The sequence below is a fragment of the Vicugna pacos genome, chromosome 6, assembly GCF_048564905.1.
Source record: "Vicugna pacos chromosome 6, VicPac4, whole genome shotgun sequence".
In the NCBI taxonomy this organism is placed as follows: Eukaryota; Metazoa; Chordata; class Mammalia; order Artiodactyla; family Camelidae; genus Vicugna; species Vicugna pacos.
In genome coordinates this window covers 29351212-29367298 of record NC_132992.1, presented here as the reverse complement: position 1 = coordinate 29367298, position 16087 = coordinate 29351212, and the positions used below count along the sequence as shown (strand labels likewise).

Genomic DNA, 16087 nt, shown 5'->3' with positions numbered 1-16087 from the left:
ACCACGTTTTGGAGACTCCTGAAAGCGAGGTGGAGAAATAATTCTTTATTTCTAAATTAGCTGTTCTTAATGCAAATAACCAGGTAAGTGCACATTCACAAAATAAGCCCTGTGTCAAAGCTTGCTGGGCAGCATCATCTGTCCTGCTGGTTTATCGTGATTCCTTTTCCTTTGTTCCAAGAGCTCAGAGCAGTGCCCCGTGATTCACGTGAACTAATCTCATGCACGTTCTTCGAGTTTGACTTTGCATTTGACATTCTAATCAGGTGGCTTTTGGAGAGACGATTGAGGTTGGTAACCCCACCTCAGAGAGAGATGGTGAGTCTGTCATGTCGTGGGTCTGTTGAGAACTGCCTTTCCTTTAATTTTGTTTTTCTCCTTCCTTCTCTGCTGTGCCCCCTGCCCCAGACCATAAATAGAAGTTCCCTTGCATACACTGAGCAGATGAGAGGCAGAGATGCCAAGCGTGGGTAGCTGGCCACGTCTGCAGACCTGGGCTGTTTAGATGTTTCTCAGGGAGCTTGTAGGACAGTGGCCCGCTGAGAGCTGGATGAAACAGCACGGTCACCAGCTGTAGTGTCGGGTGTGCCCCGCGCCCGGCATGCCGTATGAGGATGCGCAAGCCAGGACCTTCTCTCGGATGCTGCCACTGTGTTCCGGGTGATCAGTGCTTCAAAAATGGCATTTTTACTCTCAAAGGGGAGATTTAGAGAGCTGAGTGTTTGCCTTGACTGTGGCATAAAATGGTATGTGTGTTTTTTTTTTTTTTTTCTATTCCCAGGGGACTCCTTCTCGCAGTTCCGGTTTGCCGAGGAGAAGGAGTGGGATGGTGACGTTTCATGTCCCAAACAGGTAAGGTGAGGCTCTGCCGTCGGTGGGGGCTGGCGCTTCCTCTAACACTTTCACACTGTTGTTGAGACGGCGTCGCCCCACAGAAACGAGACAGCTCCTTCACGTTCAGTTTTGTCTCTGACCTAAATTGCTCAGAAAATTCCCAGGGAGCTTAGATTATGCAGGTCCTGGGTGCGATACCGGCCGTCTGTGTGAGCCACGCACACAGCCGCGGGTGCAGGGCCGGGCGTGCATAGCCATGATTTTGAGTGGATGATTTTGCCATCTGGCCTTCTTTTCCGTTTCTCTGAAAACTCTCCTTAGGGTTGAACATTCTTTTTTTTTTTTTTTTCCCTCCCACACTGTTTTTGGTGTTAGGTAGGAACACCATAGCTTCTTCATTTTAAATAACTCTTTTTCTATAAGTAGGAGAGTAAAGCTATAAAATAAGAGCAAATATCACAGAAGTCTTTCAGTGAATCCTTAAATCCCACATGCTTTATTTGCCTTGTGTTCCTGCCGTATTTTCTTCCCAAGGAGTTTTGATGATTCTCCAAGGAGGACTTCACTGATTCTTTCCATATGAGAGACAACAGGTATCCTTGCCCTTTAAGGATGCACAGAGGATGACTGGTGGCTTGACATGCGCTCCCTGACTTGGGGGCTAGAGGGTACTGTCCGGTGCAGGGGCCAGGCAGCCTGCCCACAGCGTCAGACAGGAGGCTGAGCAGCAGATCTGACGGGGTGGGGAGCGGCACCCCCCTCCCCCATCTGCTGTCAGCTCAGGATACACACAGTAGGTGGCTCGCACCCCCCAGGCAGGCTGGTCTTACAGTGAGTGGTTTGGGATGGACCCTGACTTATCATAAAGACAGAGGGGAGGGAAGTAACTTGTAAGGTGACTGTCTGCCACTTTACAAAGAGTATGTATTACCATGCAGAGAAAGTTGGGAATTAAAAATATCTCTTTGCTGGAGTCCGCGTAGTCACATCCCTGAGTACAGCTTGGAAGTGTAGGTCAAGGTGAAAACAGATGAACAGAGATCATCGAGGAACTCAGTGAAAGCCAGACATCTCCCATTTCACTCCTTGGAGCCGCGTTGGCTGTGAGAGTTTCAAATGATTCTGAGGTTCTTCATTCATCAAAACACTGAGCCCTTGTTCTTTATGAGGCCTTTTATTAGACGCAGCTTTTTCAGAGATGAACGAGACAGAGACCGTGCTCGTCGATCGCCCCTGGCCCCTTACACACACACGGCCCCTTACTGTAGCACAGTGGCTGACACGTAGTGGGTGATCGGTAACTATCTACATGATAGATGAAAAAGAATGCAGCCTAAAATAGTGGTATAATAAATGAATGAACATAATATTGTGGCAGAAAGCTACTTTGAGCTGGAAGTGATGGAGAATAGGACCGTGGGGAGAAGACCGTTGAATGGGCCTTGGTGGATGACTGTGGTTCTGATGGGCCACCTGGAGAATGAGATGGTCCTGGAGGAACAGGAGAATGATGAGATCCCAGAGATCACGCTGTGCTCGGAGCTGGGAGTGGAGCTGGCGTGAAGTTGGAGTGTGGTGTTCTCAGAAGAGGAGGCTTCAAGGGTAGGTCTGGGCCTCTTAGTACCAGCAGTTTGGTCTTTCTTTTTTCTGGGAGCAGTTTTGCTTGTGGGTTAGAACATGGACTTGGGAGACACAAACCTGAGTGTAAATCCCAGTTGCATGACCTGGGCAACCTTCTTTCCTTCTCCTGTTTTCTCATCTGTAAAATGGACCTAGTAATAAAATAGAACTCAGAGTTGTAATGAGGATCAAATCAGATTCTACATAAAAGCCCTTCCGTGCAGTTCCTGGCACGCAGGGAACACTCAGAGTTAGCTCTTATTTGTTAACAAAAGTTTTGTTTAGCAAGAAATGGGCAATGGAAGTGGTTAGGTTTGACCCCGGCAGTATTGGGAGGGAGGGGTTGAAGAGGTAAGAGGTTGGAGGCAGGGGAACCAGGTAGGGGAGGGTATTATGCTGGACGAATGGGAAGGGGCGAGGGCCTGACGGTGTGGGGCACGGAGGGGGGAAGATGGTTCACTGACCAGTGGGACTCCAGCCGAGGACGAGGTAGATTGTGTCACGGGCCAGATATGAGACATGAGGACAAGAAAGACTTGCAGTGGTGCTAAGCTTTCTAGCCTGGTGACTGGGTGAGTAGTGGTGAGTGATGGAGTGAAAGAAGGCAAGCTTGGTTGTGAATATTTTGCACTTAAGGTTTCAGTAGGACGCAGCTAAGACTGAATTCATCATTTTGCTGTAAGAACTGTTTGTGTCCCACTTAACTCCTCACTGGGTTCTCTTTCTTTCCGCTTCCTTGAGAGAGAGAGAGAGGATAAGAATTTAAAATTATGTATGTTTGTTCCTCATGCACTCTGTCAGTCCCCAATGCAGACAGCGACAAGACAATGAAGAGTTTGAAAGTGGGTCGTGGCGGAGGTCCTCAAAGGGCACCATGACAGGAGGGGCCTGGCGCCGTGGCTGTGACTCGCCTTCACACCTTTGTGGCTCACGGGCAGGGTGAAGGGGATGTGGCCTGGCAGTGAGGGTCCCTGCTTCCGCCATGGTGGCCCCCTTAGCACAGGGGAGTGGGGTTTTCAGATCTGTCCTTTGGACAATGTGGGGGCATGAAGGGAAGAAATAGGTGGGCGGAGAACTTCTTAGGGTGAAAAACATATCTATTATTATTTTAAATCACTTGAAGCTTTTTTATTTTTCATTCCGTTTTTTGTTTTTGTGGATGTAGTGACATTTACTCAGAGCTCCCTCGAGCAGCTGCCGAGGGCTGGGTGATGTGCGGTGGTTCCTGAACGCCTGGCTTCTTGAGGCCCAGACTCCCAGGCCCACCCCCAGAGAGGCCGGTTCAGAGTGAGGCTGGGAACCTGGGTCACGGAGCGCTGCCCAGCCTCCTCCCGGGAGCTGCTTCATTTGGGCACCTGTGCTGTCAAATGGACCTGTGGTCCCCGAGTCCCAAATGCATGTCGGCAGTGAGAGCCGTAGCCCCCGAGGAAGGTGGAATGGTCTGATTAAAGCTATAAGTGGGGTTCCTAGCAGGTTCTTTTCTCACCCATAGGTGTACCTTTGCACAGACGCTGAGACTCAGAGCCCGACTGGGTTCCTGGGTGGAGAGGAACCTTCAGGATTATGGATTCTCACCACCCAGACCGAGCGAGTTCTGTGCACACTAACGACAGAGGTGGGCTGGCGGGCTTGCTCTCACAGTCAAGCCTGGCCTCCCTCTGCCAGCCTCAGAGACCGCAGGAGAGGGGGCACCGGGGTGTCCCCGCTCCAAGGCCAGGCTGAGCGCTCCAGTGGCACAGTGACCATGAGGGTTGGCCAGGTGGCTGTGGGGACGGGGCTCCCCAGGCAAAGATGACCCACCAGTTATTTTAAAACATGTAGCAAAAAACCTAATTCATGGTTATTCCAATTACACCTGTCTTTCACTCTTTACTATTATAAGCAATTCATTTCAGCTCACTTTATATCTCAGGCCCTCAGCTTTAGCCCTTTAGGGGACAAACTGGTGACAGAAAAGGGGACGTCTTCTTACACAGTGGCATTTGATGGTAGGTTCTAGGCTTTGGGACTCCTGTAAGGAGTTAAGGAGAAATCACTGTGCTGGGCTGAAGTGTCTGGAGGGCCTCCTGGAGGCGGTGGCCTATCAGCTGGGCCTTGGGTGGTGGGTGGAAGTTAGGAACGTGGGGGGGGGGGACACTGCAGTAGCTGGAGGTCCGTCGTTCAGGGCTCGGCACACAAGCACAGCCCGACCAGTCCCCGGGTCTCGCAGACTTTCCGTTATTCACAATTTACCTGTAGTCATGTTGCACAGGATGCCAAAGGGGCAGAGGAAGTTTGGGCCCTTCTGGCCAGGCCGTAGCACGACTCAGGGTCCTTCTCTAGGGAGCAGAGAGAGCAGCCGTGAGTGGCTGGCGGGCATGGCGGAGGGAGAGTCCACGCTCTTCCATACACGTGTGTGTACACGTGTGACCTTGCAGACACCTTGGCCGTGGGAAGGGTGAGATCTCGTTTGTCATGGGGTGACTTACCCATGTGCCGAGCGTTCAGGATCACACCTCTCTAGTGGTTTGAGAGGGTCTCTCCAAACTTGGAAACAAAGGCTGGCCTGACCTTGATCACGCACAGGACGAGCCGAGCGCAGGACGGAGGAGAGACCTGCACAGGGACTGAATTTCCCGTGTTCTTACCAGGGCTTTATTAGCCTCCATCCTGTCCCCTGACTAATGTCTGTTTTTAGATGTCAGTTCCTTTCTTCCAGTTGCTGACCTAAGAGCTAGCGGTCCCCGGGAGGTTTCAGCAGGGCGGTTGGGAAGCTCCGTGGCTTCACGGAGCCCTGTGACTCCTGCCGTGGGGCTCGGGGGTTAGAGCGGGTCTGGATTTGGTGTTGGGGCTCTCCTTGAGTCCACCAGGACTGACGCCCCCTCTCCAGTAACTTTCAACCCATCTACCCAAGACATCTTTACGGTGGAATGGAGATGAGGTGACCCTGGATTTTCTTCTCCTTTGAAGTCAGTGATTGTCACGTAAGACACGGTTCTGCCTGGGCCCGTGACAGTCCCTAGACGGGGTGGTTGGTGGTGTCTGCCTCTAACGTGAGGTCATCGTAACCACCTTTTCGGTCTTGTCTTCTCTTGGGTGGCCAGGGCACCTAGAAGCCCCTGTGAGGGGTCATGTTACAATCTGGAATGTTTTCTCAAATACGGTCAGTTTGGGAGGTCATTGCTGGACAGGACTTTGCTTCTGTGAATGGGAAGGGAGCCAGAGGGAGCGTGGAGCGTACAGTGTGGGCCTCACGCAGAGCACTGCCGGCCGGAGGGTATGTTCCCACGCTCTGCTTGCTGGTTGGAAGAGAGAAGTGTACCCCACGGGCTCCTTGGGCTGTGCCGGTCAGCCCATCCCACCGCCCCGACAGCTCCTCCCTGCGCTCCTGAAGGTCCGCCATCTGAATTTGTAAGACAACGTCCAGTGAGAGTTCACTAAATGCTTTGAATTTTCTAGTAATTCCAAGAAACCTGTAGTTTCCAGGGTTCCACGCAGTCTTGATGTGGGACGATCATGACCCTGCTGCTGCTCTGACAGCCTATGGCTCCAGGGGCTGGTTTTGGTCGGGTTTATTTTAATGCAGAGATGATAGAAATTACAACCATAGCATGTGTGATTTATGAGCTGATGTCTCCCAGCTAAAAAGTGATGGATGATTTATTTACAGTTACTTCCTATCACCTTGTGTGCTTTTATTCCTGAAAGACCGTACGTAATCTTCTTGATCAATCTGTCTTTGTTTTTTTAATATAGAATCCAGCATTCTACGTGGACTGCGAGTCACTGGTGCGAGCCCTTCAAGAGCTACCTCTCTCCCTCCGACTCAACGTTGCTGCTGAATTGGTCCAGGTAAGACCCTGACGGCATCTTGAAGCTGGTGTGGGCTAGAGCAGGGGAGGAAAGGGGGGAAGGTGTGCCCCTGCAGGGTGTCTCAGACCCGGCTTTTCCTTTCTGTGCGCCGGGCTCCGTGCTGGGCCCTGAGGTGACAGGGGTGGACAGACAGATGTGGTTCCTGCCCTCACGCAGCATAACCCATTGGGAAAGTTGGGTATTGATCAAATTATCAAGTTGTGCTAAGTCCTGTGAAGGTGAGTACAGTGGGCTGTAAGAATGTATAATAGTGAACCCAGTCTACTGTGGCGTGATTACGAATGGCTTTCCTGAAGAAGGGACAGACAGGCTGAGATCCAAAGTAGAAGAGCATCTGAGCTGGGATTTAAGGAAGAGTGGCCCAATCAGACCGGCATTAGCAGCTGTACTGCCAGTAGTGATGACAGTAGCAGAGAACACTCTGACTGCAGAACGCAGAGCGGGCTGTATGCGGGTGGCTGTGTTTATAGGTAGTTCGGCACGTGGACGTCCGTGCAAGAGTAGATGAGGGGAGGCAAATTCGGACGCAACTGCACAGCCCAGGTGAGTAATACCGTAGCCTGGACCAGAGTAATGATGGCAGAGAACTGGACTTTATGAAGAGGCACTGCACAACAAAAATTAAAAATTAACAGGACTTAGTGAGATACTGGAAATGGAGAGGGAGCTGCAAAGACATCATCTAGGTTTTCCAACCTGTGCGACTCCGTGGTAGCTAGTATCAGGGTGAGGTTTGGACATTACGGGTTTGTGTTTGAGACAGCAAAGTGAAAGTATCAGTCAATTGGGTATAGACATTTATAGTTGAGAATTAAGGGCTGAAAATATACATTTGGGAGATACCAGTAAGACAGCTAAGAGGGAGGGGCCCAAGGGCTATATCATAAGGAACTTTGAAATTTAATTGTGGCTTGATTGGATTTTTTGGAAAAGTGAAACTATGGGCAGTACTAATTTTAAATAGAATCCCAGCAACTAAAATGACCAATTTTGTTCTGCTACTGAACGTGATGCTCCAGTTGAGCATAGTCATGAATTAGTTACCCCCCCCCCCATTGCTGTTTCCATGGCAAGCACTCGTCTTCAAATTTAGGGCAGCACATAGAATTCAGGGCTGGAGGACACTTAGGAGTGGAGCGGAGGAGTAGGATGTCATTTGCCTCTGATGGGAAATCACCCTGGGGCTTAAGAATATTTGGGGGTGTTTGGGACTGTCTTTGTGATTGGATAAGTCTGACTTCTCCTCTGAGTGTCCGGAGATGGTCGAAGTTCTGACATGCCTGGTTCGATCTCACACAGTGAGCAATGGTTAACAGAACACTTCAGGGAAACACTGAGATGAGGTGATGGGGGCCCCAGCACTCAGGAGAGAAATGGGAAATGTGAGCCTTTGAAAGTGATGGATGTCGGCAGTGGCAGGCCTTAGAGGAAAGATACAAAACAACTGCGGTAACTTTAAAAACCTGGTTAAATAGTTTTGAACCTACCCCCCCCTCCACCCCCAGTGATGTGGAGCAGTTAGTCTCAACTGTTTTTGCACCTTAGAATCACTAGGGGAGTTAACAAAAAATACCAGACAATGAATCCAGAACAACTGAATTAATGATTCCAGGATTAGAACAGGGAACTGCATCCCAGCTTTGCCCTGCCCGCTCACTGAGAATGCTGGACGAGTATTTAAGTTTGTGTGTAAAGTCATACTGTCCTGAAAGTCTTTAGGAGTCACTAGCAAACTGGATCTGCTCGGGATGCTTAAATGTACAAGTGAGGGGGCGATGCCTCCAACAGCGGCTGAACCTCCTCCTGGCCCCGTCCACGCTGATGCCAGGCTAGTCACCCCAGGTCTGCCCCAGAACCGTGGTTCTCGGCCTTCCTCTACGTCAGTCACCTGGGGAGTGTAACTTTACTAAATTATAACATGTGGAAGAGCACACACATGAGTCTTTATAACCATGGAATCAGCACCAAGATCCAGGATCAGAGTGCTGCCAACACCCGGGACCCCCCCCCCCGCACTCCGCCGAGGCACCGCCTCCCCGAAACCACCGTCCTGACCCCTCGTACTAGAGATGGGCGCTGCCTGTTTTTGGACTTTTTACACGTCATCGAATAGAATGTTTTCTTTCGGGTCTGGCAGTTTTTCCTCAACTAATGTTAGTGACAGCCGTTCTCTTTTCTCCTGGGTGAATCTGTCCCTTCACCTTGCTATTCCTGCATTTTAGTCCAGTGAACAGATCTGAGGTGCTAATAACTTCTTGGTGCCTCTACAGCTGTCTGGCTCATTGCAGGCTTAGGTACACGCTCACGTAGCCCCATGGGGCCGTCTGTTCTCCGGCTGGAGACAGGAACACCCAGCCCTCTTGATGTCAGCTCTGAGCTGGTTAGCACATAGCTGAGGGGGGGCCCAGTGGGAGGCGCAGCCTCCCTGTTGTGTTTCCGTGAGGTCTCCCACATTTACCGCCCGGATGGAGACACTTTGTGAACTTCCTGTCTGAGCTGAGTTTCCCAGTCCACCCAGTCTGATGGCTTCCTTAGCTTTCGTTTTTGCTTGAGCAAGTATGGTAGGACTCTTGTTTTTAACTCAACTGTGCTTCTCTTTCAGACCGCCCTGCCTTTAGAGCTTCCTCAGGTGAAACCAAAGAGAAATGATGATGGCAAGGGACTAGGGAAGCAGTTAAAGGGGCCCTTGGGGCCTGGAGGAAAGGGGTCCCTCTCTGAGCTGAAATCCGCCGCTGCTGGCTGTCCCACCTACCCGGGTAAAGATCGCCCAGGACCCGGCCCTTCCCAGGGTCTGCAGAACCCTGCTAACCTGCTGCTGTCGGCAGTGGACCATTTGGAAGAAGAACTGGATCTGCTGCTTAATTTAGATGCGCCTGTAAAAGAGGGAGGCGACCTCTCATCAGACCAGACAGCTCAGGACCTGGGATCCGAGAAAGATGGAGAAGCAGCCCAAGAAGAAAAAGGTAGGGCTTTCGTTTTCTTCCCACTCCCTCTTCCTGCTGCTGGTGTTTCTGTGCGAACATCCCCACCGGCCTCACATCCCTGCACATCTCCATCAGTGTCAGGCATCGATCTGGCCTTGTCCACTGACGTCTATTTCTGTGCACACGTCTCCGCTTCCCTCTGAGCTGACCTTTCTGACAACACTGCTCCCGCTCAATAAACCGGCCTTCCAATACTGCCTGCCTGCAGTATTAAACCTGGGCTGCAGATTGAACTCGTGCCATAAACAGGCATTTAGATCCTCTCGGCCTCAGCTGTGCAGCCACAGACCTTTCAATCGACAGTCTGAACAGGCCAGTTGACCGAGACTCTCTGCGTGCTTCTTGCTTGCTGTTTGGATCTTACTTTTACAGGAGAACACTTCTGCACCTGTGTGTGTTCTGCTAGATGGTGGCCCTCGTGACATGGAGAGGCGGACGACCACCCTGTCCATACGCCACATTCAGACTCTTAGTGGCTCTGCAGGATTGCTGCGATAGTAAAAAGAAAACTCAGCTATTGATCCTTAAAAAAAACCCCAAAAACTAGTGAACTGGGAAATTCAGCATCCAAATAAATAGAAGAGCAAATCTCAACCCCGTTTATTAATTTTAGATATTATTAGATCTTCTAGGGAGTAGAATAATAAGAGCATTTCCCCTTACTGTGAGCAATATTAGGGCCGATTTATGCCATGGAGCAAACCCCAGGGAAGCACTACCCCTCAGCTGGGGGGCTAACGTGAAGGTGTTAACACTGCTTTCATTTTCTCAGATCCTGCAAGAGCATCTGTGTTGGAGGAAAAGAATGTGGAGTCGAAGCAACCAAGTATATCAAAAAGTGTTACCGAGGAAGAGCTTGAAGACTGGCTGGACAGCATGATTTCCTAATAACAAAAGAAAAACAGACAGAAAAAGTACCTGAAGCCAACTTGGGCTGCCTTGTGCAGGAGGGCCCCAGGCTGTCCAAGAACAGCTGGCTGCCACGCATGCCCCGAGCCAGTGTGTCCGTCATGCTTAGCGCGGTAACGCCTACCTCTGTTCAGCAGCATCCAAAAGAATACATTTAAGAGGCTCATCGTATTTGTTCTCTGGCTTAGTAATTGGGTAGATTTCTTAAGGGTGGGAGACGTTAAGGCCCTTGTTTCTTCCTCTCACTGTTTACAGCATAGCAGGTGCGCTGATAAAGAGAAGCGTCCCAAGCAACCAGGCATGCATTTGGCCAAAATAAACAAATGCTGGTCTGTGGATTGCTTTTCCTTTCTTGTGCAGGGAACCTTTAGGCTATTTGTCATGTGCCCCTTTTCCCAGCAGTCACAGTGTGGTGGTAAATCCTCCAGAAGGTGGTGCATTACAAGAGGCCAAACCAACGGATGGGTGCGTATTACTTTATTGCAGTGGGCGCTTCATTTTATTTAAAGAGCCACCTAAACACAGCAGCTCCACTACTTACAGGGGACCAGAAAGCATTACTCAATTCGGCGTAAGATTGAGATTTTCCTGGATGGTTCAGTACAGTATTTTTCTTCTAATAACAGCAGTTGACAAGCTGTTACTGGAAAAAAAAAGTATATGAATAACCTTCAAGTGCCGTTTCATAAAGTAAGACAGAAGATCAACACAACTCATTAATGGAACTGTCCATCTCGAACATAAACATAAAAACTTGCATAGCTACCTCTAAAGAGGTTTTAAGGCACTTAATCGATATTTCAGTGTCGACAAAGTGGTGGTATTTTTTTTTTTTTCTACTTTAACTGCTTAAAGCTTTTCAAGCTGATTCTGGATACATTCACTAGCAAGTACCATGGGAGAAATGAGACTGCAGTTAAAATGATTTTTTTTTTTGTAGCTCAGACCACCTGCGTCACTAGTGGGAGGCTGTCATGTGACATTCGAGACGTCAGACCCTCCAGCCCTGCCCTCAGTGACGCCATCCCAGCAAACTCATTCGAACTGGAAGGCATTCAACGAGAGCATCCTTGGTGCTTTGTCACTTTCTTTTAACATTTTTGACAACCACGGGTTATCTCCCACCATGGACGTCCGTTAGGCACAAAAAGCCCAATCAATTCCCAAACTTCAGTTTTGTAACACACACACTTTCTTGTCAGGGAGGCATTTAGGAAACGTCCCTGTTCAAAGATGTTGCAGGACTGTAAGAGAAGGTTTTTATTTCACTAGGAGCTGGCCGTCCAGAACGGCGGAGGCTTCTCTCATGCGCGTTTACCCAAGCTGATCTTCGTACTGTTTCCGGAAGCAGTCGCCAGCCGGGAAGAAATCCCAGCACCTTTCCTGGTACATCTTCCAGACGTAAGATTCCTGGAATAACGGGAACAAAGTGGGCGTCTTTTTAAACCATAGGAAGGTGAACTCCAGCTTATGTCTTCCTTCAGGAATACTGACGTGGGTTTACATGAGGCCTGACAGACACGTTCGTTCTTGCTGTATTCCCAGGCTCTTTTGGGGGCAAAAGCTCACTGTTCCTCTCTCCTGGCACCCCAACCCCAAAACCAACCCACCCACCCACCCACAGTGAAACCAACTCAACGGTCGCCACTGAAGAGACTTAAATAGGCTGAGGCCATGTCTTCTGGTAGAAGCAGCAGATCCACTTAGAAGCCTGGAGCGCCCAGGCCGGACCTGGACCCACTTCCTCTCTTTCAGGTGCCTGAGCCGTGACGTGTTCCTACAGATACAGTGATGTCTGCTTTCTTGGCCACCTCCCTTTTCCTCCCCTGCTCTTGATCCTTACGTTTCTCTTCCATACTTAGTCACAGACTCCCTTTGACACAGCCTCTCACTCACGCTGTCACACCCCCACCTCCACGTCCCCAGCGTCACCCACACCCGGGGCCGTTGTCATGCTCCTGCCGCCTCTGCTCTTCGCGAGAGCCACCCCCTTGGCTTCGCATTGCCTTCCTCTCTGTCGTGCTCTCCCCACCTCCAGCTATGCTGCTCTGAAGCAGCAACCCAGAGGGTTTAGAAAATGTCAGGGTCTGTTGGATAACCAGGGGGGCCTTCTGGGATAGACTGAAGTTGCCTTAGAATTTTGGCTTCTTAGGTCACAAAGAGACGGTGGAACAATGCAGAAAGCGGTGGAAAACCGCACAGACGAGACTAGTGGCGTCCCCTGGCTACCACCTGGGCCTGTGCTCGGCTGGGTCCAGACTTAGCAGAGGGAAGCTCTACCGCAGCGGTATGAGTCTTATTTCAAGGTATTTCTCACCTGACCCGTGTGCTCTGTTTCGTCTTTATTAATCAGATACATCAGGAAGAACCTAGAACAAGGAAAAAAGGTGTAACAACTGAGAAAAAGACAATGTGAGATACTCTGCTTAGGAGACCACACTTCATGTACCCAGTCAAGTGAACCAGCGAGCGGATGGGACCCGCTGTTGACTGCTGACCACGGTGCCTTTCAGGCCTGGGGCCGTGTGGCATGACAGACCCCATCGATGGCTTTGCAATAATATATACATTGATCTTAAAATGAGCTTTCCTGCGAGAACAGGTCCATTTTACTGGTCTCAAACCTGGAGCTAAGATCACTTGTGAGGAAGGATTTGGCTACCATTTTATTGTTTTAAATGATCCTAAACAACAAACTGGTAACCAAAAACGCTTACTGTAGAATTTTCAGGAGTCCAGCATATCAGAATGTAGACTGATGTGTCTGTCTGAAAGGTCGGTCATGGAAAAGGAGGAAGCATTTCATCTCATTGAGTTGCCCTGATTCTTCCAGAAGTATGGTGTGTTTTTATCACAGACAACTGAGAAAGGCCTGCGTAGTTTCACTTGCTCTAATGGGGATGCATCTAAGGCTCGAGTCTGTCTGGAACACACAGGCATCCCAGGAGGCTGGGGCTGGTCTCAGCTCACGTCACGTGATCTCAAAGACAGCCTCCGAAGGGACCAACCCCGTGCCCTTCAGGAGAAGGATGGTGAGGCTGGTGGAAGGAAGACAAAGCAGAAATAGCATTTTTCTGAGGGTGGGGAGAGTCTGAGCCCCAGATTTTCAGTTCTCGCATGCTATTCATAGGCATATAGTTTTAAGTCATGGCCCACAGCAGAGGCAATAAATATATTAGTTTCCTTCCTTTTCCTTTATCAGACTAAGAAAGGAGGCATGGCCAATATCTTGTCCTGGAGGATACTCACTATTCCCTTCCTAGCAAGCTGATAGCACCACTTTTAGTGGGGAGTTTCAAACGTGGACAGGACGGTTTCTCTCCCCTTGAGCTTGCTGCTGGAAGGGGGTCCCAACCCAGACCCCACAACGCCCTCCTTTCACTCTTCTCTCTTCACTGGGCCTGACCTTGGCTGCGGCCTCACCTTTTACAGAAGGACACCCCATCTCCTCCATGAAGATGCAGACCCTCTTAGCGAGATGACTCAAGGTGGGGTGTGCTCATATTTTGCTTTTAAACCTGTGTTTTTGTCTTAAGCAACTCATTCGAGCAAAAAGATTTATCGTTGCTACTTTGACAGTAACACCTTTCCCTAAAGGTAAGGCCTGTTCCATCCTCAAGAAAAGTTAGAGCTTTCTGCACAATAAAATATAGACCCAGAGCGGGTGGGGCAGGCCGGGGAGCAGAGCCCAGCAGTTTCTTTCCTTGAAAATGATGAGTCACAGAGTCGGAACTGTCAAGTGATCTCTGTTCCTTAGAAATTCTCTAAGTTTTAAGGTTCATAGGCCCTGAGTAACTTGTTCTTGAGTGAAAAATTGATGATTGACCTACTGGGTGCCAGGCCTCAGGGGCTGGGATAGAGCAGCGTGAAAACAGGTACAGCCAGAGAAAACCCCGCTCGCGTGGCGCTCAGGTGTTACCAGGAGGGGACGGACCTGGGAGTCCTCAGAAGTGGCCCTGAGCTCCAGCAACCTGCAGGGCCCTGGCCACCCTGACAGGCCGGACTGGAGGGAGCTCAAACGAGAGTGAGAAAGGCACATCGGGCACTGTGAGCGTACACCCTTTTCCAGTCTTGCTGGAAGGGAAGGAGGAAGCAGGATGGAAAAGTGGGTCCACAAACTTTTTTCTTGCTTAGGGTTATAAAAAATATTATATGGTGATGGGAGGGCTGACATTAACTTGGAGCAGCACCAATCTATCAAAATTGGGGGGAGGCTGCAAGGGAGGGGATGGCTCAGCGGTAGAGCACACGCTTAGCATGCACAAGGTCCTGGGGTCACACCTCACCCCCCAAAAATACAAAAGAAATTTTTTACAATATGGGCAAAGATACAGGATCATGGCAATCCCTGCAAGTTCTTCCTAATTGGGAGGCAGAGACAGAGGAGGAACAGGCATCAGAGAGTGAAGGCTATGACAACTCTGTTTTCAGGCTGCCGCTCTCCCCACCGCCCCATCACCTCTGCTGACCAAGGATACTCACAAGTAGTTGGCTAAGTTGTGCTCTTGTAAGGTGTGTGTTTCAAAACCATGAGGGGTCGTGTCAAAGTAGTCATTGCCAATCCCACAGATGAAACATTTTGTCTAAGAAAAAGAAGAGGCAGTAATGGCATGAGTAGGCGTGACATTACAGGCAGGTGGAAAAAGGGTGATGGAGAGACACTGAAAAAGATTTCTCGCTTTAATGCTTTAGGCAGTTAGTCACCTACTGCACAGTGTCACATCGCTAGCTTCTAGCCAATGGGGGCTTCCTGCTCCCACCCATGCACGGGACACGGTGGAAGCAGCAGGTGGAGCAGAAAGGATGCCCAGAGCTGGTAGCTGGGCACAGAGACGAGGACAGGCATGGAAAACAAGCTTTGCTGGTAACTCTGCCTAGGGCTGGCCCTAATTAATAGAACCTATTTTAAAAATCCATTTGCTGTGAGAGAGAGTTGGCTGCAGGAGAACATTACCTCCATATCCTCCCGCACTTGTTCCTGCTGGTCTCTCAGCTCTCCAAAAGCATCGATAATCAGACCTGGAATTTTCAGTACAGAGACAGGCAAAGCGCTTTAAATGATCTGTTTAGTAGTCAGGGAGAGGAATGAGGAATACTAGAGGGAATAGCAGGGGCCACTTTGTCTCGTAAAAAAAATTAAAGCTGAACTTTTCAATTAAAGCACAATCAGGCAAAAAAAACAACTTGTTTTCAAACACTGCATCCCGGCCAGCCATTTCTCATTGTCCCTCAGGCTGCACCCCTGCAGTGTCTGATGCTAACTCTTCACTCCCCCTCGACACGCTTTCCTCCCGCCCCTCCTGTCCGTCTGCGTGGCCATTCCCTTCCCAATGGGCTCTTCTCCCTCTCCGAGCCCCTCGGGCATGCAGGCAGGGTTCCTCCTCAGTTTCTTTCCTTTTCTTTCTGGGAAATCTCAACACCCACATCTTTCACTGCCACCACTGATGGATCCCATTTCTTTTATTTGATTTTTGTAGTCAATACGTGTTTTGTGTGTGGTTATATTTAATAGTTCTACCCTATCCCGTTCCTGACTTGTCTCTCGCACCAAAGACCTGTGACAGTGAACTGCACCTGCATGTCTCTCAGGTACCTCAGGACTCCAACTCAATTCATCACCATCTTTCTCTAATTCCCGACTAACTGTTGACTAAAGATACCAGCACCCCTCCCCACAAAGAAGGGGAAAACAAGTCACACACTCAGAGCTCCTCTTTGTGCTCCTTCCCCACCCCACTGCCTGGGAGGAAAATGAGGAGGGCAGGAGTCAGGAGGCTGGGGGGGGGGCAAGACTAGCCACAGGAGGAATCTAGGGAGCAGCGGAGAAGGAAGGGATCACTTCAGAGGGGCCAGTGAAGGAGCCGGGGTCCTCTGTTAAGGATGCTCCA

At 50.0% G+C, this 16087-nt stretch overlaps 2 protein-coding genes across 2 annotated transcripts in view; one reads left to right on the top strand and one right to left on the bottom strand.

The window, feature by feature from the left end:
• The window catches only part of AVEN (apoptosis and caspase activation inhibitor), a 154500-nt gene extending 143965 nt beyond the window's left edge, over positions 1-10535 (top strand). The window contains exons 3-6 of the mRNA XM_072962748.1: positions 782-852; positions 6190-6285; positions 8909-9269; positions 10063-10535. Of these exons, the coding sequence (XP_072818849.1) occupies positions 782-852; positions 6190-6285; positions 8909-9269; positions 10063-10178 (644 nt within the window). The 3' untranslated portion in view covers positions 10179-10535. The remainder of the gene's footprint in view (positions 1-781; positions 853-6189; positions 6286-8908; positions 9270-10062) is intronic.
• Positions 10536-10661: 126 nt separating this feature from the next.
• The window catches only part of RYR3 (ryanodine receptor 3), a 195396-nt gene continuing 189970 nt past the window's right edge, over positions 10662-16087 (bottom strand). The window contains exons 74-77 of the mRNA XM_072962745.1: positions 15154-15218; positions 14682-14782; positions 12517-12568; positions 10662-11609 (exon numbers count right to left, since the gene is read on the bottom strand). Of these exons, the coding sequence (XP_072818846.1) occupies positions 11514-11609; positions 12517-12568; positions 14682-14782; positions 15154-15218 (314 nt within the window). The 3' untranslated portion in view covers positions 10662-11513. The remainder of the gene's footprint in view (positions 11610-12516; positions 12569-14681; positions 14783-15153; positions 15219-16087) is intronic.